Below are 24,631 nucleotides of genomic sequence, written 5' to 3' on the forward strand. Positions count from 1 at the left end.
AACCGAACTTTCTTCAACAAATGTGCTCTACTACTAAGTTAATTAAGTATTGGCACTAACATCTTTCACTGTATTCTGTAAGTAATTTAATTCCACGCCTCTGTTTTCTTACCTAAAAGCAGGGTGAGGACAGAACTCCCAAGTATGGTTGGTGAGAAGATTAAGTGAGTTAATTGCAAAGCTCCTCAACAATGTCTAGTACATAAATACTATATAAGTTGATTCTTCCAATGCTCTAATTCTTGATTCTTAATGCACTTCTCAGCACTCAGGGTGAAAGTGACTTTTCTAATATTTTCCCCGGAAGGAATCCCACATTCTTGAGAGGTTTCCATTTAGGTTGTTATCAGGCTCATTTGAGAAGACTCAATTTTCTAGTAGCATAGCCTTGATCATTATAGAAATGTAGCCAAATAATTGAAAGGCAATTTCTATTTATTTTATTAATTACTCCATCTCTTGAAATTGACTAAATGATTAACACAATGTATTTACTCAAAGAATAGCAGGAATGAAATCTGAAATGACTGTGAAGTCCTTACTGTGAGATCTGACTTTAGCAGTAGTTGGGAATGGTCTATGGCTGCTCAGCTTGAGTGTTTTCACTCAATGAAATCGCGACTCCCCTCAACCCACCATCATGACTAGTCCAGCTGAAACAAACCAGTTCAAGCTTTTATAGAGAAAAGGTTTAGTATCTCCCTATTCTGCATGATATCAGGTGATGGTATTTTATAAATGGCTTTCATTACAAGGAGGCATAGGAGTATCATTCCTACTTAATTTGTTCAACATTTCTGATCATGAAAGGACACTGAATTTTTTTTTATCCAATATCTTTTATTTGCATTTGTTGAGATGTCAGCAAAGTTCTTGTCCTTCATCACATGGGTGTATCATTATTTTTATTTGAATATGCTGAACCTTCCTTGCATTCCAGATCATTTAAAAATTCTTTTTTTAAAAAAAGAATGTATTTTATGTATATGTTTTTTCTACATGTATATGTGTGGGCCATATGTGTTCCTAGTGTTCATAGAGGCCAGAAGAAGGCATTGTAGCCTGTGGAGCTGAGATACAGATGATTGTGAGCCACCATGTTGGTGCTGCATACCAAACCTCAGCCTCCTTCACCTGCTCTCGACCACTGAGCCATCTCTCTAGCCCCAATATCCCTAACATTTTTATAATGTGCTGTTGAATTTGTTTTGCTAGGACTTTGTTGAGGATTTTTGCATCAACACTAACTAAATATACTGACCAATACGTATGTTTGTTGTTATAATTGCTATGTCTTCCTCTGGTTTGGGCATTAGGGTAGCATTGACCCTACAGAATGTGTTTGGAAGAATTCTTTTGTCTTCCGTTTGGGAGAATAAAGGGAATTAGTATTGGTTCTTCATTAGATGCTTAGGGGAACTTAGCAGTGCAACTTTCTGGTCCTGTCTTTTCTTTGTGAGCATTTTTTCCTATTACCTGTTCAATATTACTATTACTGGACTGTTTAGGTTTCCTAATTATTATTAGCATATAATCTAGTCTAGATGAGGCACTTTTTTTGACTTCTACTAGACACTACAAATGTTGGATACAATTTTTCATAAGTTCTAAAGAGCTTTATATCTCCTTGGTCTCAGTTATAGCATGCCCCTTTCTTTACCTGATTTTATTTTAATCACCTCTCCTTTTCTTAATCTAACTAAGTGTCTCACTATTCTGTTCATATGCAAGAGAACCAGCCTTTTCTCCATTGGTCTGTGGGCCTGTGCACTGGAGTCTTTCCACGGAGATCTCCGACCCACCAGGTGCGAGGGTTCAGGCAAAGGGAAAAGAGTGAGAGCAGGACAGAGGAGTTGGCTCCACTGCCTCCGCTGCTGCAGTTGGTTCCACATCTGTTTCTGCCATTGCTGTCTCAGTTGCTCTGTGCTGAGTCTGGCCAGGCTGGGCTGATGAGAAGCTAACTAACCAGGAAGGAGTGTGGTGGAGCTTCAGGTGGTGTTTTGGGAGAACAGATCTCTTCCCAAGTGGCAGTGTTACAGCTCTTATGACAAAAGCTCTCAGACTATGGAGTAGTTCTCACACACCTTTATTCCTTCTGGATAGGATTCTTATATAAAGTTTGGGGGTGGGTCAGGGCGAAATAACAGGTACTTCTCATTGGCTTAGTCTGAGAGATTGGAGATACCTTATCTGCATGTGGGGGAGCTTGGTGCTGCTCCTGATGGCCACCGACCTCTCTTGGGGGAGGAGGTGCAGTTGTGGGAGGCTGTAGCTACATGACAGGAGCCAGGGGCCCAAGGGGTGTGGCCAAACACCTGCTGCCCCTTCAGGCTACAGTCACCTGCTGGGTCACCAGGGTTTTAAGCCTGAGCTCAACCAGGGACCAAGCTGCCTATCACAGTTCACCACCCCACATTGGTTCTCAAACTTTAGGGCACCCATCTACACCCTCTCCACCAAGGCACTTTGTCATTGTTGACATTCACAGTGGAAAGAAAGATAGGAAAGTCAGGGGCCATCTCAGGGCCTCTGACATTTGCTTAGGGTTCCATTTCCCCTTAAAATTAGGGGGTGTAAGCAAGCAAAGACAAGGACATATTAGGAATAAGAACTGTTTGGTTTCTGTATTCTACTGTAAAGAAGGACAGCCATCCAAGGCCCCTCTGGAGCAAATGGATATTTTCTGTCTCTTCCTGGTTTATCTCTGGACTTCAATGGCACAGACCCCAACCCCAGCCAACTCCCCAGCCTCTGCTCCCATTCTGCTCACTAACTCTTCTCTTTGCTGGTTTAAACTGGCTGGCACCCAATAGGCCACCCCTTCTCCAACAATTAGCAGCTGTTGAGAAGAGATGAGCTCCTCCTCGACCTCTGAGGGCTATGGAGCCTTCTAGGGGAAGCAAACCTGTAGGCGGTTACCATGGTGCTCCAGCGTGGAGACAGAGGAGACCAATTCGGTTGTGAAACACTGTAATTACCATAATAGCTCATTAACACAGGACCCAGAGTAATATGCACTATTGTTCCTAGTTTTCTGTGAAAACGAGAGATTAATTTGATTGATCTGGATGTGCCATGAGGGGAGGACAATTTCAGAGAAGATAGAGTCACCACCACAAACCTCACCAACTTGCCATAGACATGTCCCTTTAGAGGCTGCCACAGCCAAGTGCCACAGTACACACTTTTTTTTAAAGCTAGAATCTATTTATTTATGTTTGTTTGTTTATTTTTCTAATGTATATGTGTTTTTAAAGATTTATTTATTTTTATTTTATGTGCATGAGCACACTGTAGCTGTACAGATGGTTGTGAGCCATCATGTGGTTGCTAGGAATTGAACTCAGGACCTCTGCTTGCTCTGGCCCTGCTCACTCCATCCCAAAGATTTATTTATTATTATATGTAAGTACACTGTAGCTGTCTTTTAGGCACATCAGAAGAGGGTGTCAGATCTCATTATGGATGGTTGTGAATCACCATGTGGTTGCTGGGATTTGAACTCAGGACCTTTCAGAAGAGCAGTCAGTGTTCTTATCTGCTGAGCCACCTCACCAGCCCCATATCACACACTTTTAACCTCAGCACCAGGAAGTGCATGCAGGCAAACCTCTGTGAATTCAAGGCTTGCATGGTCTATATAAGTTCTAGGTCAGTCAAGGATACATGGAGAGACCCTGTCTTGAATAGAAAATGGGGGATGGGGTACTATAGCTGATATGTAGACTATTTGAATAGCTTCCTTTGAGATTATTCTGTCAATCTGTCAACAGACCTGAATCTTAAGTATTTTCACCTTTTATATGATAAAACATAAATATAGTTTAAAGCATTTTGATAATATTTTGAATTTAAATATCATGTTTACCACTATTATAAGCTACTATGTAGAACACAGAGCCACAGGATATAAAAGAAAGCACTCCATGGCCAACAAAGGGAATTTTTTCTGCTCAGAAGTTTCTCTGGGTGCCCCCATCCCAGTGCTAGACCCCACACTCTCTAAAGGCAGCTGGTGCCCTCTGTGTTTCGTACACAGCTGCCATCCCTTTTCTAACACAAAAGGTCCCCAGCTCTATGGTTCCTTCTCTTTCAACTTGATGTCTAAGTCCTTTCTATTGACGGGTCTCTTTTCTGTCCTTTACTTTTGAAGAACATATGGGTTGGTAGCCTGAAGAGACTCCAGGATCCTGGATTTCATTATCATAGGCAGATCTAGTGTATAACTCCAATTCTAAATACTAATCTCAGAAAGAAGGCAGACTTGCCTTTAACCCTTTTTGTATTTGACATCGTCTGTTCTTGCTAAGAGCATGCAGCTTCAGACAGCGATTCCAGATCTCCACCCTTTTCCCAAGTGCCAGCACAAAGAAGTGCAGTGTAATAGCAAGGTCCCCCGGGCCTTTTAGTTACTCATAGACAGTATTCTGACAGGCTCTTCAAGCCTAAAGAGCAATCTGAACTGAGGCCTGAATAAACCAAAACCAGCTTTCTCCTCACAGTGATTCTTCTCTGCAAGCTGGCAGGGGACTCTGGGTGTTTACTGTTAGCCAAGAGTTTGAATCTACTGCCCAGGACATAAGACATGTCATCTGCTTGCAAATCATCATTAGTGGGACACTCATGGTGGCCTCAGAGAGGACCCCCAAATTACCAACAGATCCCCATCATCCAGGCAGAGAGTTCAGTCTTGCCTCTGCTTCAGAGACTGACATCTGAGAGGTTGGTGTAGAGGAAGGCAGTGCCACTGTGCAGAGGGATCACTGAGTTTTGGAGGTTGGCCTGTGAGCCATGGCCTGTGGAAAACTAGCCAGCTGAGCCAGCCCACCAGTCTTAGCCCTGCCCCAGGCTTCCATTGTCCTGTCTGCCTCTTTTGTTACAGCACTGCCTCCATTGGGTGTTGACTGCCTGTCTACAGCTCTGCTTTGCACAGAGCCTACAGACTATTGCAAAGCTTTTGTGCCTTGCTCCTGGGCCCCTCTGCCAAGGGGCTGCACTGAACCTCCCAGCCTTGGCTACATATGCAAGCCACCTTCAGAACCTTCAATGAGAGCAGACACTATCTAAGAACTTGATTACTGGTTTAGATGGGCCCACATTTACATCTGAATGATCCTTGGGTGCCTCTAACACATGGCTAGGCAGGGGTCTGGAATTACCATCCTGAACAATTTTTACTACCTGAATTAGAGGTTTCTAAGTATTTGATGTACACTGAATGAATGAATGACTGTCTGGGTCCTGGATTCTATCAGCTGGGATGATATTTGGCCAAGCAGGAGCTTGAGGCGGGCAGAGAAGAGCACCTCCATTCCCTGACCTTTAAAAAGAAATAGCCTTTAACAATGAAACACCAAACGAGTCGTTTTAAAAGTAAATCATTAACAGTGCATAGTAAATCCTGCAGTATCAATAGCCACACTGGTAAGCTAATCCTGGATGGTTTAAACAGAAGACAAATAGGAAGGAAGATGTCAGGTCTCTAGCGAGGACTGAGATGAGGCACGGAGTGATACGGAGCCATAGAAATTAGTCGGAATTTAGACATCTTCAGAATATTGTCTCTTATCTCTGCCACTCCATGCATGTTTGCTGTTTTTCAAGAGTCGTGTGTAGCATTTTCTTTAGAACGAGAGAAAATAATTTTAGTGCTCTCTCCCTGGGGAGTCCTCTGCTGTTTGAACTCAGGAATTTGCTAATCATGGTAGTTGTGAAGAACATAGTCTTTAGAAGTTATTTCTGCCCTTTTTACTTTCTGCTTTTCCCTGATGGCTTCAGACAGTTCCACTCCTGTGTGTGTTTACTTTTAAATTTACGGCCTCCTCAAAAGGTGTGCATCCCGCCTCCATCCTTTTAAAAAATTATCCATTCCTCTTCAGTAACCAGATGGCATTAAAGATTTTTGGAAGAAATCATCCATTCCCAGTAGAGAAGTGATTTAAATTTTCAGTCTCATCAAATCTAAAGGTCACCTTGAATTTTAAAAAAAAAATCAAAATAGTTCACGTATTTCTCTCAAAACAAAAATATAAATAGTTGTGTCCTGTATGATGTGTTACTTTAAAAAAAAATTAACTAGAGTGCCCTACCCACATCAAAACACAAGGACAAAGGGGTATTAATGTTAATAGCTCTTAATATGTGGCCACAGTCAGGGTGATCTCCTGTTTTCATCTCATGGTGGGAGAATGATTACCTCAGCTCATCAGTGTTTTTAAAAAAAGAAAAAAAAGAAGAAGACCACTCTTTAGATGCTGGCATGATTGCCTGAGCCCATAGCTCACACACAGTTGAACCAGGGTGGAAAGCAAAACCCAGAGGCGGTAAAGTTAGTGCCTTCTAGCAGAGCTGTTTCTGTGTTTTGATCCTCTCTGTGTGTAGAGGGGCAGTGGGCTCAGGTCGGAAGGTGTTTGTGTGCTCTCATTTTCCACGACACTCACCAAATGGTAGGTTTTATATAACAATAAGATGAAGAAAATCACATTTGTTTCCCCTATCCGGTCTATGCCACTATACATTCCAAATTGCATGTCTTGTTTCCTACCGTGCATAATCATCAATCAATCAAGGAGACGGCTAAAAGAATGATGGGAAAGAAACGGGGTTTCCTGGTGTGTGCACTTGAGCTTCTCCACTTCAGCTGCAAAGTGGACTCATCTCTTGTCCCTGTTTCTCCTTTGCCAAATCCGCCTCGGTACTGTCCTTTGCATTTCTTTCATCTAATGTTCTGTCCTTACCAAACTGTTGGATTAGCTCAGCTTCTGATAAAGATCAGAGCACGCATAGCAGAGTGGGTCTGTGAATATCCTCTTCCAAAAGAGCAGCTTACACCCGCCCAAGAGGGGCCACTGCATCCCGATTCACTCTACAATAGCTTCTCATTTTCTGGCCTTTTGTTTCTCTTCAATAAAGTCCTGAATATGGAGAGAACTCTACTTGCACACCTGGACCACAATGCCTGCTGTAGTCCTCTTTGGATTTATTGGCATCATTATCCATAGAAAGGCTAGTTTCTTTTTGATGCTATTAAGTGGCTTTTGACTGCTAGGACTTGAGCACTCAGCCAGATGAGCATTTTGGGTTGATAACAGGATGGAAGTCGGCTCTGTCTTCTGTCTTCACTGGGTACCTATTATCAGATCACAGTGAACACTGCTCCATCCACCCATCGCTGCGTGCTACCAATTTTCCTGCAACACGGCTCAATTACTTGCTCCAGTGCTATAGTCAGCAATTTGAACACTCGAGGTATGCTTGGCCGGATGGGTGGCGTCCCGATCAAAGTGACAGAACCACATGAGGGAAGCCTGTATCCTCACAGATGGGCGAGCACGGGGTCCTCTGACATCTTGTGGACCTCATCTGCTTGGCTGTTCGTACTGTCACAGTTTGACGTTTTACGGTTGCTTATAACTCATGTACAGATAGATTCTCTTCACTCATCCTCATGTGGATTCATGGTTGTCAATAAGAACTGTCATGCTCACTGTTTTATTTGTGCGTGTGTTGTCTAATTTTTAACCCTCATTAAAATGTTACTTGCATGTGTCTGTGCATTTGTGCAAGCATTTCTGTAAGACAGATTCATAGGAAAGAAATTCCCAGGCAAATAGAGGTAACAGCTCATTTTTTTTTAATTATTACTTTTCTTTTGTTTATTTTTTTTACAGTCCAGCTATTGCCCTCCTCCTTCCCACAGTTCTTCATCCCATTCCCCCTCCACCATCACCAAGAAGTTATTTCCCACACACCAGACCTCCCCACTCCCTGGAACCTCAAGTCTCTGAAGGGATAGGCTGCTCTCCTCCCCAAGGCCAGACCAGGCAGTCCTCTGCTATATATTTGTCTGGGGTCTCCTCAGCTCCTGTATGCTCCCTGTTTGGTGACTCAGTGTCTGAGAGATCTCAAGGGTCCCAGTTAGTTGTGACTGCTGGCCTTTCTATGGGGTCACCCTCCTCCTCAACTTCTTCCAGCCTTTCCCTGATACAACCACAGGGGGTCCCTGACTTCAGTCCAATGGTTGGGTGTGAGTATCTGCATCTGTCTCAGTCAGCTGCTTGTTGGATCTCTTAGAGGGTGGCCATGTTAGGCTCCTGTCTATATACACACCATAGCCTCAGTAATAGCGTCAGGCCTTGGAGCCTCCCCTTGAGGTGGATCCCAAGTTGGACTGGTCACTGGATCTCCTTTCCTTCAGTCTCTTCTCCATTTTTGTCCCTGCAGTTCTTTTAGACAGGAACAATTCTGGGTCAGAGTTTTTGACTGTGGGATGGAAACTCCATCCCTCCACTTGATGACCTATCTTTCTACTGGAGGTGGACTCTACAAGTTCTCTCTCCCCAATGTTGGTCATTTCATCTAAGATCCCTCCCTTTGTGTTCTGAGAGACTCTCACTTTCCAGGTCTCTCTTACACTCTAGAACTCCACCTCCTGACCCCACCCCAGCTGCCAAGGTTGCATATTTTCATTCATTCTGCTGGTCCTCAGGGCTTCTCTCCTGTTCCCTCCCCAGTACCTGATCATGTTCCCCTTTCCCTTTCCCTTCCCCCTCCCATCTTCCACCCAGATCCCTCCCTCCCCCTGCCCTGCCATGATTGCTTTCTTCTCCTTCCCAAGTGGGAATGAAGACTTGTTAACCTTCCTGAGTTCTGTGGATTGTATCCTGGGTATTCTGTACTTTGGCTAACATCCACTATTGATGAGTACATACCATGCATGTCCTTTTGGGTTTGAGTTACTTCACTCAGAATATTTAGTTCCATCCATTTGCCTGCAAAATGATGTCCTCATTCTTAATAGCAGAATAGTATTCTATTGTGTAAATAGGCCACATTTTCTGTATCATTTCTTCCCTTGTGGTACATCTGGGTTGTTTCCAGCTTCTGGCTATCACAAATAAGGCCGCTATGAACATAGTGGAACACATGCCCCTGTGGCATGGTGGGGCATCTTTTGTGTATATGCCCAAGAGTGGTATAGCTGGGTCTCCAATTTTCTGAGAAACCTCCAGAGTAGTTTAATATAATATTTTATTAATTCTTTGAGAATTTCATACATGTATAAATGGTTTTTTTTCATATTCAGCCTTCATCCCTCATACTCCTCCCTGATTCACCCTGCACCCTTCCCAAATTTATGCCTTCCGTTTTTCATTTTCAGTAATCCACCAAGACCGATTTGTGATACCTACATATCCAAAGGTTTGGACCATCCAAGGAGCATGGCCAACCTTCCAGGAACCACAAACTTAAACTTACTCTTCCACCTTCAGAAGCCATCAACTGTCCACAGCTCCTCAGCTGGGTATAGGAGTTCAGGAGTCCTTTCCCGCATGCTGAGATGTTTACTGGCTTGTTCTTAGCAGCAACCACAGCTGCTGTGAGAACATGGGGGCAGTGGCTCTAGCATGTCCCAAAGATACAGATCACATAATCCCAAACCTCTGTCTCTTTCACTTTCTCTGCCAAGAGACCTCTTCCAAGATGGTCCCGAGTCTTCGGGGACATAGTTATAGGGATGTTCAAAGTTTGAACATTTCAGACACTTATTCTCTTCGCATTAATCAGTTGTGATCCTCTACATTAGCCACTATCCAATTGCACAGAGAGACTTCTTTTGTGAGGTTTGAGGTCTACACAAACATACGGGTATCGAGATATAAATTTAGAGTGCAATTTCGGGAGGGGAAAAGTAGCACTAGATTCATGTTAGCCACATTTACAGTACTAAGCATGGGCTTTCTCCAGTGCAGCTAGTGTTTGTCAAATAGGAAGGCAGTTGGTCATCCCATGACATTCATGCTGCTATTACCCAGGGGCTATCTTTGTCACACCAGCCATTATTATAGCTCATTGACTTTACAGCTACATAAGATGAAAATACCATGGTAAGAATATCTGTTTATAAAATGTTTTCTGGGTATATTACATAATTTTTAAATTCTTTATGACTAAATATTTGTTTATTGACAACACCTAAAGGATGTAGGTACTATTATTCTAATTTTCCACCTGAGGAAACTGAAGCACAGAATGGTTTAGTGACTTTCCCCAAGTCATCCAGATAATACATTCTGGGGCCTGGATACAGACCCATGCCATGTAATAGAGAGACTGACCTGCTATCTTCATCCTTGTAAACAAGGGCTTTCTTTGTAAGGTCTTACTTAGATGAAGTAATTTTTTAAATCTTTTATTTACTTACTTACACTCCAGATGTTATTCTCCCCTCCCCCATCCACCCTCTGATTGTCCCACATTCTATACTTCTTTCCCACCCCACCCCCATCCCTCACCCAGACAGACTTCTAAATTCCTTGGTGCCTCCAGTTTCTTGAGGCGAAGATTCTTAGGTGAATCTTTCCTGACTGCACCCAGACCTAGCAGTCCTCTACTGTATGTGTGCTGGGGCCTTCATCAGTATGCTTCCTGGTTACTGGTCCAGTGTTTGAGTGATCTCAGAGGTCCAGGTTAATTGAGATTGCTGGTCCTCCTACATGGTCACCCTCTTCCTCAGCTTCTTCCAGCTTTTCCCTAATTCAATCACAGGGGTCAGCAAGCCATTTGGTTGGGTGTAAATATCTGCATCTGATTCTCCCAGCTGCCTGCCAGGTCTTCCAGAGGGCAGTCGTGATAGGTCCCCTTTTGTGAGTACTCCATAGCCTCAGAAATTTTTTTCTTTTAAACTTTACATAGTATCAAAACCCCAGGTCAACTTTTCCATCATTTTTTGTAGAAAACCTCTGTAACTTAAAAATCTCTATGCCTTCTTCTTTTATGGTAACTAGTATCTCATTTTCTCCTAGACACCATTCATCAAATACCTATGAACAAAACCTCTGACTCTCTAGACATTTATTAGGACATTAAAGGACTGCCTGGAGCATTTATGAGCTGCGAGAGAGTAAATCCTAGACTATAAGAACATTTATTCACATCCTTCAGCAAATCCTATCAGTGTGCATCACTACAACTGGATGGAACACTTATTAAATAATTGCTTTTTATACACTTGAATGCATGATTTTGCGCATATGTGGAACTCTGCCCAAGTAGTATGACATCTCAGGAAAGAAGCCCTCTGGGTATAGAGGTCAGACAAAGACCAGTATTCATTTAATTTGAGAAATTTCCACTGAAATGTATTATTTAACCACGGAGTGACTTACAAAATACTTAACATTAAATCCAAGAGAGCAAGCCTTTGAAAGAAAGTTAGTATTGAAGAGTTCATCCTTCCTTAACATTTGTGGTCCTATTCAATGCACACAGCATTCCTTGCTTCATCTACCCATCATTCCCATGTTCCTGTTCAACTTACCCATCATGCCTTGCTTTACCTACCCATCATTCCTGTACTCCTGTTCAACCCACCACCCATCATTCCTGTGCTTTGACCCTAAATTCTCATCTTCAGAAAGAGGCATGCAGGGTGTAACCCTCATAAGTTGAAGCTGAGCAGGGGAAATATAACCATTAACATTCAACAGATAGAGCTGGGTGGTGGTGGCACACGCCTTTAATTCCAGCACTTGGGAGGCAGAGGCAGGTGGATTTCTGAGTTCGAGGCCAGCCTGGTCTACAGAGTGAGTTCCAGGACAACCAGGGCTACACGGAGAAACCCTGTCTCGAAAAGAAAATATTCAACAGATAGTGGCACTACATCCTTATATTTAATAGTCATCATTGGAGCTGGAGAGAAGGCTCAATGGTTAAGAACACATGCTGCTCTTGCAGAAGACCTGAGTTTCATTATGAGCACCCATGTCAATAGCTCAACTATCCTAAGGATCCAAGTACCTTAAGCCTCTGCTGGTACTTGTACTCACATGCATGTAGTCTCACATACACACCGGGGGGGGGGGGGGGGGGGGGAGGAGGGGAGGAGGAGGGGGAAGAGGGAGGGAGGAAGAGGAAGGAGGAGGAGGAAGAGAAAAGTTTCATGATCACTGCCATGCTTTGCCATGCTTTGGACCACAGGGTGTTACCAGTCTTGGTTTCCTTTGGTTGACATGTTTATAAGTCATTTTTTCTGGCACAATTCTAAAATATTCCTAAGCTTTTGAAACTTTGAAATTCATCTGTACATGAATACATGAGAAGCAACTGACTAAATTTAAAAGTCTAGGATCATAGACTCTTTCATAACAGTAGGCCTTGCTTCATTTCCTTCTAGATTTCTCTTTGGGGAGAAAAAAATAACAGCCAATTGGACTCTCTTTTATTTCTTAGAGACTTGTAAAAATCTATAGGACAGTTTTTCCTGTATCTGTAAAATTTAAACATTTCAACTAGCCAAATATTGGTGTAGTTTATGCTTCATTAATTTTTCTGAAACGAATTTAATTTTTTTATTCTTAGAATTCAGGACTTCTACCTGGAGAAAATTGCTTTTATTATGCCTTGATTCTGGCTCCATATTTTATTTTAGCTTTGGGAACACCATTTCCAAAGGGAAACTTTCTTCTCTAAGCCTTTCCCCTGAGTTCTGTCTTATAGTCTGCTTTTCAAAAGCCCCTTATTACATATCATGTGTTTGCTCATCCTCAGACGAGATGGCTCAATATATAACCAACCTGGCTATCCTTACTTCTCAGCTGTCTTTGGTTACTGACAGAACCAGTGTTTTGAGGCTAAAGTTGCAAAGCTCTGAGCCTCGGGGCACTCACCTAAACTAGTCAGTTCCCCCTCTTACTGTACTGGCTGAAGTAACTGCCCAGGAGAGCAATCCTACAGGGCCCCCTGTAGTGTGTGTAGTGTAGAAAGTGTGAGTCTGCTTTCCCCATCATGCCTGTGGAATGGAAAGCACAGGGCCATTTGGAATAATCCTTAAGCCTTTCACCCCACACTCATGTTTGCTAGCAACCATGGCACGTTGAAGCAGATAGTGAGTAGTTGGCTACAAACAAACAGTTCTCAGGCACTAAGCAAGGTTAAATGGCTAGGTTTCTATTATTTTTTTCTAACTTCCAAAGTTTCAGGTATGAACAAAATACTCATGATTATTGAAAATATCCCTGGTTCCTACCTCCCAAATCTTGTTTTATTGTTGTTGTTTTTTTTGGGGGGGGGAGGTAATTTTGGTATTGAAAGCCGGTCCTTTTGTTTAGTTTGCAGAAAGCCTTTCGGAGAATCAAGCTATTTGTCTATAGTAAGACTCTTACAGGATGTAACACAACCAGAAGGGACAGTAGTATACTAGCCTTCCTTTGACAAAAGCTACACAGGAAGTTGAGAGCTAGAGAAGAAACTGGCACCTGAAATGGGCTGCTTATAGAATTCCATAAATGCATTACAGAATCCAACCTTTAAAGGGGGCTCCCCATGGGGGCTGGAGAGATGGCTCTGCAGTTAAGAGCACTGACTGCTCTTCCAAAGGTCCTGAGTTCAAGTCCCAGCAACCACATGGTGGCTCACAACCATCAATAAAAAGATCTGATGCCCTCTTCTGGTCCATCCGAAGACAGCTACAGTGTACTTAGATATAATAATAAAATTTTAAAAAGGGGGCTGGAGGGGGAACCCCACAGGCCAGGACCTAAAGAAAACACCTGGCATGACCTATGTTTCTCTTCTTGCCAGGATTCCCCAATAGCTAAGCCCATCTAGACACCGGAGTGTGAGGCATATAATAATACATACAAATTATAAGCCTCTTGGAATGAAGAGGAAAGGGTAGATGATGAATTGAGAGCCCAGAAGAGAATAATTAATATGTCTGCTTTTAGCATTATCATGTATTGCAGCTGTAGAAGTAAAGCCAATACATCTAGACTAAGCAATCAATAAGAAAATTAAATGTCTTCTTCATTACATTAGGTTACTGTGCCATAAGTATATTTATAAATTTGCAATCCTTAAAAGGTTAAGTGAAAATATTCCAATAAAATCCCATCACTAAAATTTACTGGTTCTTCTAGTGCAATTTATAGTAGAAAATTATCTGCTTTTAAATATAGTGACACAAAATACTAAAGAATTAACTTTTAATATCTACTATATATGTGTATAAAAAAAACAGTAAAATCCAGGGCCAGAGAGGTAGCTCACTACTTACAAGGGTACTTAATACTCTTCTAAAGGGCCCAGGTTCAGTTCCCAGCACATACCTGGCAGTTTTCAACCATCTATAACTCCAGTCCCAGAGGATCTGATGATCCCCTCTGGATTCTGTGGGCACTGTACCCATGTGGTTCATGTACATACACAGAGAAGAAACAACAATAAACATAAACATATTTTTAAATGTAATCATTATCAAAAGACTTGAATCTTTGAAAGAGAAATATCTGTAGTTTTGTGTGTATGAGGAAGGAAGGTCAATCCTGCATAGGAAAACTCAAGCACCAAGTGAGAGCTATATCCAGCCTCCACAGGAAAACTCTAGCATAAAGTTATTACCAGTTTAGGGATGGTATAAAATTATTTTACCAATACATATTATTCCCAAATCACATGAGCCTAGCTTTGGACCCTATCACTCCCTGACTGATGTCACAGTCTGCATTCTTATTGTCTAAGTTGTTACTACATTAGAAACCATTCAAGATGAGAGGGGCTTCCCTCGTCCTTTGAAAATGTACTTACATAATGGTTCCAAGCTCTCCCTCTCAATGCAAAAACTAGGCTAAAAGAGAGGTTCTAGTGGTGAATGACATACCCTAACCCTGATTTTTTACTGGCTAGAAACCTGGAGATTCTCATAACCTCTTGGCTTCATTTGAAGCACTGGAAATTCATCTTCTACAGATAAAGACTCTGGCTCCCTGTATACATCATGAAAAGGTGACAAAGTGGCATTCCACACAGCTCCACTCAGGAAAATTATACCGTGAACAAACTAGCATGTGGAACAAACTAGTAGAAGATGCTTCATGACAGATTGCAGAAGCACGGCTTTTAAATCCCTGTGGTAACAGTCAGCGTTTGCTATAAATATTCAACATCTTGGGTTTATTAGCCTGAAAAAGAAATCATGTTTCATTATGTCCACTTTCAAACAAAATATGAGTTTTTCTTGCCCCCTTCACCTTCTCCCTCCCCTCCCTGCCTCTCTCCTTCCCTTTCCCCTCCCCACCCCTCCACACTCACCTCCTTTCCAGTTTCATTTCCCTGGAGATCACCCCCAACCTCTACCCTTCATTCCCATTTTGTGATCTCCCACCTAGTTTCAGAGTCGATATTCACTCTCGCATCTTCGTAAATACAAACATTAAACGCGAGAATCCACGTATGAGACCACGTGATGGCTCGTCTTTCAGACAGGGTCACCTCACTCAGTGCAAAACCTGTTAGTTACACCATTTTTCCTGCACATTTCATTTTTCTGAACTGCTGAGTAAAAAGTCTGTGTATTTGTGCCACATTTTCGCTATCCATTCTTCTGTTGATGAGCATCTATTCCCCATGCCCTAACTGTTGTGAATACGGCAGCAATAAACACAGACAAGCAAATCTCTCTGTGGAGGGTATGGACTCCTTCAGATACTTGCCCAGGAGAGGTAGAGCTGGGTCATGTGGTAGTTCTGTTTGTAATGTTTTAGGAACTTTCATACTGATCTTTGCAGTGGATACACTTTACTCTCCCACCAGCTGTGGACAAGGGCTCGGTTTCCCAACAGCCTCTCTAGTATTTGTCTTCCTGGTCATGGTCATTGTGACTGGAATGATGTGGAATCATAAAGTGGTTTTTGTTCAAATTTTTCTGATAAGGATGCTGAGCGTTTTAAAAAAACACATTTATTGGCCTTTTATGTTTCTTTTGAAACCTATTAATTTCATTATCCCCTATTCATTGGTAGTTTTTTAGACTTATGTTTAATTATTTTCTTTATTATATAGTCTAGATGTCAGAAGTATAGCTAGCCAAGATGGCTTCCCTTGCACAGCAACTTTTTAATTTCATATCGTCTTGTATATTGATTCTTAGGACTATATCTTGAACAATGGGTCCTGATCAGAACATTCCTACCTGTACCTACAACTTAATTGTCACTTTCTACATTTTCCTCTGGAAGGTTCAGCAATTCAGGTTTCAGATTCAGGTTTCCTGAACTTTTTTCTATTGTTAGTGTCCTTGATACACATTTATTGGCCTTTTATGTTTCTTTTGAAACCTATTAATTTCATTATCCCCTATTCATTGGTAGCTTTTTAGACTTATGTTTAATTATTTTCTTTATTATATAGTCTAGATGTCAGAAGTATAGCTAGCCAAGATGGCTTCCCTTGCACAGCAACTTTTTAATTTCATATCGTCTTGTATATTGATTCTTAGGACTATATCTTGAACAATGGGAGTCCTGATCAGAACATTCCTACCTGTACCTACAACTTAATTGTCACTTTCTACATTTTCCTCTGGAAGGTTCAGCAATTCAGGTTTCAGATTCAGGTTTCCTGAACTTTTTTCTATTGTTAGTGTCCTTGATACCCTTTATTGAAGACCATATGCACATAGTTGTGTGGATTTATTTATAGACTATCTTACTCCATTAGTTTATCTGTTTGTTCTATTACTACCACATTTCATTTGATTTTAAAATATAGCATGGTTTGAACTCAGTTATAGAACCTCCAGATATACGTTTTCTACTTAGGATTGTGTTGGCTATATGTGGTCTTTTGTGTTTCCGTTTTTTTTTTTAATATAGTTTCTAGTTATGTAAAGAATGTCATTGGATTTTAATTTTTGGCACAGGGTCCCACTACATAGCCCTGGCTGTGCAGGAACTATCCTCAAACTCAGTGAGATCTACCTGCCTCCGCCTTTCAAGGGCTGGGATTAAAAGCATATGCCACCATATCTGCTGTCATTGGAATCCTGATGGCAATTTCACTAAATCTGTCAGTGACTTTTGGCAACATGGCTGTTTTCACAGTATTGATTCTACCTATCCAGGAACCGGGAGCCTCTACATAATCCAGTGTCCCTTTTAACTTCTTCTCAGGGCCCTAATGTTGTTGCCTTATAAGTCTTTCTTCTATGGTGGTATTACTAAGAACTTTATTGGGAGGGGAGCAGTGATGAAATGGCTCTCCTAATTTCTCAGTAGGCTCAGTATTGGTATGTATAAAAGATACTGAGTTTCATATGCTGATTTTTGTATCTTGCCACTTTACTGAAAATGGTTGTTAAATCTAAGCATTTTCTGGGCAAGCTATAGGGTCTCTTAAGTGTAGAATCATGTTGCCAAAGAATAGGGATAATTTCACTTAAAACATCTCAGTGATTCATTTTCAAGAAAGGTCCCTTGAAGAGTTAACCTGTAGTTGGCGTTATGGGGTTCCGGGCCATTCATGTGCAGTGTAGTAGGAAGACAGTGCCACAATTTAAGTGGAAAGATATATGGTAAAACTGATACTGTATATGCTTCAAATTGGTGTTTATAAATGATATATTAATGCATGTGCATAGAGGAAGTGGTTCGCATTGTCTTCAATTTACCAATAAGAAAACAGTGGGTCACAGATGTTTAAGGCAGCGGCAACGGCTGAAATTCACTTATCTGACCCCAAACGACAAGCCCACTTCTAGGTATGTTCAGTCCTTGACTCACTGTGACCATGGTAGACTTGCCTACCTTGTAGATGATGTAAATGTGTACATTCTAAGCTTCCATATGGCAATAACACTTGGTATCTCTAGTCCTTTGTTGAGCTTCATGGGGACTGGAGCTTGGCCATGCAGAGTCATTTTTTTTTATTAGTTCCTAGGGCTCTGCTGTGCCGCACAGTGTAGAAATTTCCTCACAAGAAAGTACAAAGAACAATGCAATCAATAAAGTGTCATTAGTACAGAGAAATAGTGCTGAGCCAGGTCTGCTTTTCTCCTCTGGATATCCAGGGACTGTTGTACATTGGGCTTAACTGGAAGGAACAAAGCTTAGCCCAGCTGGGCCAGTGGGTTAGATAGGATCTCCTCCATCGGCATGAGTCCCAGAGAAACAGCCTTCTCCAGACACAGTTTTCAGTATAAAAGCTCTCTTTATTGGGGAGGTGGGGGCCTATACAAGGACTATGAAAACTTAGGGGAGTAAGGGTTTTCGAGGTTGTTGTACTGTACATTATTGGCTGAGGTGCTGGGAATGCTTCATTTGCATGAAGAGGAATTCCAGGTGCTTGCTGGACATGTCCTTATAAGGAAAGAGGACATTTAACCTGTAATCTGGCCAGAAGGCTATGTGATTATCTCAGAGGTGGTGGAGGACATGCAGGCCCAGAGCAGGGAGGAAGCAGTCCTACTCCTGCTGGTCTCAGGATGAGAGTTCTGACCTCACTCTTGCTCCTGACCCAGACTGGCTCTCCCAGTTGCATGGCTTTCTGCCTCCCCCTGCCCCCAGGGGGTAACTGAAGACTTTTATGGTGATAAGAAATGGGCATCTTATGAGTTTCCACTGAATATATAGCATTTAGTATTTGTACTAATCGGGCTAAGGACAGTTCTACCCAAGTCCCAAGCTTGTACTATAAATTCTCTGAGCACTGATAAGTGCCCAACATGAGATATTAATAGAATAACCATTTAATCCTTAGGCAAAAAAAGAAAAAAATAGACGCCCATAGATGTGTAGTTGAACATTCATGCTAATACATTTCTTCTGTTTGCAGGTCGTTCCTCCAAAGATTCTGTAGGCCAGATCTCTGTCCATGTGGATATCACCACCACCCCAGGGACTGGAGAGCATAAAGTCACTGTAAAAGGTACATCTGGGGTTCAGATATAGCACCTATTAACCTTCAATGTCTACAGAAATCATATGAAAGCTATCACTTCTCTCATATACATTTTTTTAAATGTAAACTACTATAGAACACAATTAAAATGTCTTCAGAAAAATAAATTCTTAAGCTAAAACATGTAAAGACTTGAGCACTGGTAATTAAATTTCAAAAGTGAATTTGTTTTATTGTTAAATTTAATTTCTCAGACTGACCTACATTTTCTTAACGATTAACATAATCTACTTATTTTATGTGACTTCTAACTAGTTTTCCTTGTTAATAAATGACTCAATGTTATAAAAAAAAATGAGCCCAGCTTTCCAACTAAAACATTTCATTAAATATCTACCACTTTGCTGAACATGCCCATTTTCTGTTTTTATTGCAGACTTGGTCATTTTAATATGCAGTTTGGCCTCCCAATGTATGTTTAAATTGCACCATGTTTTGAAACTACTATGGATTAGAAAAGATTATATGAAAAGTATATAGGAAAAAATAGCACAAGAAGTACTTGTGCTTACAAAAGATCAGGTGTCTGTATCATTCAGATTCTTTTAAAAATGTGTACATATCAAACTTTAGTCTTTAGCAGTAGAAATTTTAAGACACTTTGAAAGCCAAGACCAAGCAGGAGCAGATAAACTTATTTATTTAGAATTGTTTGAGTCCTGAAATAGGAAATGGCCATAGCATGTAGTATATAATGGAATTTGCAACTGGCAAATAAATAATGAACTGGATGACCATGATGAAGTTTTATAAATAATACTGACTATAAAAATACTTATAATAAATGATAATCTGATTTTTTGCATAGATATTGAATTTATGTGCACTAACATAGAATTAAGTTTAATCTGATTTCTAAATATTTTGCAATGGTGCTTCCCTAATGTTAAATATGAAAAATCCTCAGGGTTTTTACCTTTCTGTATACATACCACTCACATGAGTGCTAGCTTTCCCCAGCAGCTAGTGTTTCTGCTTGTGGGATGATTCCTTGTTAGTACAGTTGGGGCACATGCAAAATGCAAGTTCCCGCCAAGAGGAGGAAGTTCGTTTCCACGCAGTCATTTATGAAATCTCTGCTCCTGCTTCTCAGTGATCGCAATCAATGACCTAAACTGGCAGACCACCGCCATGTTCCGCCCGTTTGTGGAAGTGTGCATGCTGGGACCCAGCCTCGGGGACAAGAAGAGAAAACAAGGGACAAAGACAAAAAGCAACACATGGTCACCGAAGTACAATGAGACCTTCCAGTTGTAAGTCAGAAACAAAATACCACTAGTTCACTTCACTGCATGCTAGTTGTTTTGCAGCTAAAACCCACTGGGGGACTCAGGGTGGAGAGTGAACCCCCACGGGTCCCCTCCTGTCCCTCACAAACAATGCAAGCTAGGTTTTGATTACTTACCACAGCGGCTGTGCACATCAGACAGTGTTATGGATACTGGACATAGTTGGATACTGGATTCAGATAGTCACTGGCTGTTGCTCTCATGGAAATGTCTTCTTGTTAGAGATGATTATCATGGTCAAGAGAAGGGCTACCATGTTTAAAGAAACAGTATATAATGGGAAAGGAGGGAGATTAAATGACTTAGTGAAGCCCTCACATGAAAGTATAATTTTCAGTTCTTGAGGGGGTTCTAGAGGGTTTTTCCAAATGAGGGGTAAATACCAAATGTGTCTTTAAATTGGTTGTATTGGGCAAAAGTTACAGAGAAGCCAGAGCAAGTATCTGGTGGTTCCCTGTAGCTTTCCATTGTAATAGAATTTATTTCCTATTCCATTGTAATAGGAGATAAAGTAGATACTAGCCGGATGGAAAGGCAAATGAACATTCTGGATGCGAGGTAGAATATAAGCCTGCATGACAACTGGGACCGGCTTCACAAATGTGTCCATATAGGAGAACTGTGAGGAATCTTAAAACTAGGCACGGAAGGACATCACCAAAGTTAGGACAGTAAAAATTTGTCAGTCCCCTTTTAAGAAATAGTGATCTTCCATGGAGGGAAACTGCCTACTTAAAGCAGACTTAACAGGAAACTGATGTAGCAAATATTCTGATCCCACACTTACCCTTTATGATGTCCTTATTTTATTCAAAATCTGCCACCCGCTGGGAGGTGGAACATGGCAGACTCTGGCATTGCAGTGCCATGGGTCAGCATTCCATTGTGAGGTAAGGGGCAGAAGCATGACCCAGGTCTGAGGCATGACCACCTATATCAGGTGACAATGACAGCAAGAATTTGTTTTTAATATATGCATCTGGAAATCCCTTGGCATGTTAAGAAGGTATATCAAATACATAATTGGATAACTTGACAATTTTATCCCTAATAATCTTAATCCTATAAGTCTAAATGAGCTGACCTAGTGCTCCATCAAGAAAATAGAACAGAGCCTATTTTCTACACAACCAAACATACCCTTAAAAGTGCTATGCTTTTACTAGCTCACTTAGTTGGGGCACACACCTTTAATTCCAGCATGCAGAAGCAGGTGAATCTGTGAGTTCAAGGCCAGCTTGGCCTCCTAGTGAGTTCCCAGCCAGCCAATGGTATGTTGTGAACTCCTGTATCCTGCCATGTGTATCAAGAATTCCAATAACCAGAGTGATGCTAACAAACCAGCTCACAGGACGGTAGCCTTCCACTTCAAGTCACACATGAACCTTGATCTAATTCTAATGTCTTCAATATCTACTTTCTGGTAATAACTTGGGCAAAGTTTCAACTGTAATATCAGAAGACACCATAACCAATGTTCTTCAGAAGACGAGCATGTTTAACATGTAAGCCCACTCCTGTCTTGCTTTATTCTTTGATTCTTTCCCATCAGGATACCATATTCTTGCCTGTTTGTATGATTTCAGATGACCTGTAAACAAATACCCAATTTAGTTACCAATGTTACCTGTAGACAAACATCTGGCTACATAACATGCTCCAGAAATAAAAAAAAAAAAAATACCTCTTGAAACAGGAATTTGAAACTTGCCACTGGTGACAAATAGATGGACATTCTTTAGACAGATGGGAATATCTGATTGATTAAGACAAGGGCTAGAGGAAAAATATTCCCAACATTCCACCCCTTGCCTCCCAACCATGCCATTATATGGCTGTCTTTGGCTGTGCTAGTAAAGGCTAACTGTTGTTCAGAGGGAAAAATTAATACTGCAGTGCCAGCCCTGCTGAAACTGATATACTCTGGAGATGTACACCAATTACACATCTTAGAAATGTCTGTTCTCCCAAGAAAATGTTGTCGGATAAAAAAGCTGCTCTGGGACTCAGAGGTAAATTCTTAGTAGCTTACAAAGAAATAGCATTGATATTCTTCCAACAGTATCCCTGACCCAGGTTCTATTATGGTTATTCATCAGGAGCCTCTGTATCTAATAGCTAAATACAACATAATATTTTATTTGCCAACCCTACTTGATACACTCATCATCAATAAAGTAAGCAGGTACCCCGGAACATCTATAAATGTAGCTCAGCACATTTGTAGAGGATGATGTCAAAAAGTTTGACACATCTGCAATAAAGCATCATTTTTATATCTAGGGGAAAGTATATGTTTGATTTCCAAGCAATATTTATATAATAATGATCTAGCATGTAAAAAGCACAGTTGATAGAATACTCTGGCCATATAGCAAGCTGTAAGTAAAGTTTAGCAGTATCTCAGCACCACAGCACCATCTGTGCAAGTTTGACTAATTTTATGTCTTTAATTCATACAGCATTCTGGGTAATGAAAACCGCCCAGGAGCCTATGAACTTCACCTCTCAGTTAAGGACTACTGCTTTGCCCGAGAAGATCGAATAATTGGGATGACAGTCATTCAGTTACAGAACATAGCAGAGAAAGGGAGCTACGGGGCATGGTACCCTCTTCTGAAAAATCTCTCTATGGATGAAACTGGTTTAACCATCCTTAGAATACTCTCTCAGAGGACCAGCGACGATGTCGCTAAAGAGTTTGTGAGACTTAAGTCTGAAACCAGGTCTATTGAAGAGAGTGGCTGAAACAGAGACTTCCAAATACTGTCTTGGAGAATTCATAAACTCCCGTTGTTTGACCCTTACGTGCATGTGAAAACACACGGGAATGTTTAAACCCACTGCGTTTTGATGTTTGCCAGTAATCAACCACAATGTCTACAATGTACGTGAAAAACTTTTATACTAGTTCTGGTCTTTGAGAAATAAATGTTCCATGAAGTGCCAAAATTATGATGTAAAGTGAAATATCAAGACTATCTTTTACAATGTTCTTCTCATTACCAATTTCTCCTCCATGAAGCAAACTAAAAAAAAAAAAAAAAAAAAAAAAAAAAAAAAAAAAAATTCTTGAGTTTGTCCACTGGTTGTCCTTGTTAGATTCATTTAGAGCAACCTATCAGAAAGCATCTTTGACCGAACTTCTGTTCCATTTAGCCTTATTGTAGACACCCTGCAGATCCAGTTTTCTACCACACCTAGAAATGCAGCAACTTCTAGAACGTTTGTAATTTTATAGTTGCAGATATATTGTGATGACTTTTGCATACAAATTACAATAGAAAAGGTGGGAAATATTTTATGCTGACCAGTTCCTAACCTTTCTAAAATATCACTGTGAAGAAATGCTTTTGAAGCAAACTTACACAAAGCAATGCTAAATAGTTTGTTAATGTTTAATATATTGATGAAACTGTGTTCTTTGAAACTGCCAAGCCCCCCCCCATCACATTTGTAATTTTAAAAAAAGAAAAGAAAAATGGCAACCTGATGCATTTGCCGTGTAGCATCGTGTCTCAGCTTTACGCTACTCCGTTCTTTGGAAAGTCATGGAATGCAAGAACTGTTTAACTTTCCTGCAATAAGTAACTTGTCGGAAGGAAAATACTAACAATATCCTTACGACGACTTAACTCTACAACCAGATATTTCTTTTAAAGCTATTTAATGGTTTATGCTGAATGCAGCACTACTATAGATTGCAGAAAACCAAAGTTACAACTTCATATATATTTAGGAAGGAAAAATGTAAAATAAACTCAAAGTAAATGGCTCACGATTTTGTAACTCATGTTCTTTATATGCCCCCAAATGTGACTTGGTCTGGATTTTGTTTATTATTTGACTTTCCAGAGTCTGTATCTAAATATTTGGCTGCAGAACATCATTTTGTCATTGTAACTTACAGTCACAGCTGTGAGGAGACTCCCCATGTGCCCTGGATCAAGAAGCTGTTATGTTGACTGTGTTCTGTAAACATTCTGGTCTAGTATGTGAGGAGCAGAAGTGATTTAGTGCCATCTCTCTCAACCATTCTGCTTCTGGGTCTGAAAACACACAAGCTGGTGAGATTGGCTAATTTGTGTTCAAATCTTAGGCAACTGCTTTGTTAATGACTTTTCCAAATGCCTAGTATGATGCAATCGCTGACATTTGCATTAATAAATGGATGTGTATTGAGCTCACGCAACAATTCTGGATGTTTTGCCTACTTCTTTAATTGCCTAATAATGATAAAACACTAGTGATATGATGTTAATATTCACTCAATATGTGATAACATAAACAACTGTATATTACAAGATAATACATTCATTGAAAGTAAGAAGAATTAATCTAGTGGCCCAGTATGAGTTGTGGGATAGTGTTAAACCTATGAATAAGATTCACTGTTAAACATATTCAAGGTAGCAGCATTATTAAAGAAAGCTTCAGTTATTATCGATAGCCATTTAGTAGGTAATAGAGATAGTAGATTTAGTCATGACAGTAGGAGCTTAATATCAGAATGTAAAACACTGGAATAAGGGTCAGATCACAGATATAAAGATCAGTTCCCAAAAATGGTGAGCTAAGGACAACGTTTATATTAACTAGATCACTTT

General features: G+C 40.8%; 1 protein-coding gene across 1 annotated transcript in view; it reads left to right on the forward strand.

Annotated features, from left to right (window-relative positions):
• Unc13c (unc-13 homolog C) overlaps nt 1-22,772 on the forward strand; it is a 439,545-nt gene extending 416,773 nt beyond the window's left edge. The window contains exons 30-32 of the mRNA XM_052189342.1: nt 18,610-18,702; nt 19,829-19,988; nt 22,487-22,772. Of these exons, the coding sequence (XP_052045302.1) occupies nt 18,610-18,702; nt 19,829-19,988; nt 22,487-22,772 (539 nt within the window). The remainder of the gene's footprint in view (nt 1-18,609; nt 18,703-19,828; nt 19,989-22,486) is intronic.
• Nucleotides 22,773-24,631: the final 1,859 nt, after the last annotated feature.

This window comes from Apodemus sylvaticus, chromosome 7 (assembly GCF_947179515.1).
Source record: "Apodemus sylvaticus chromosome 7, mApoSyl1.1, whole genome shotgun sequence".
Lineage (NCBI taxonomy): Eukaryota > Metazoa > Chordata > Mammalia > Rodentia > Muridae > Apodemus > Apodemus sylvaticus.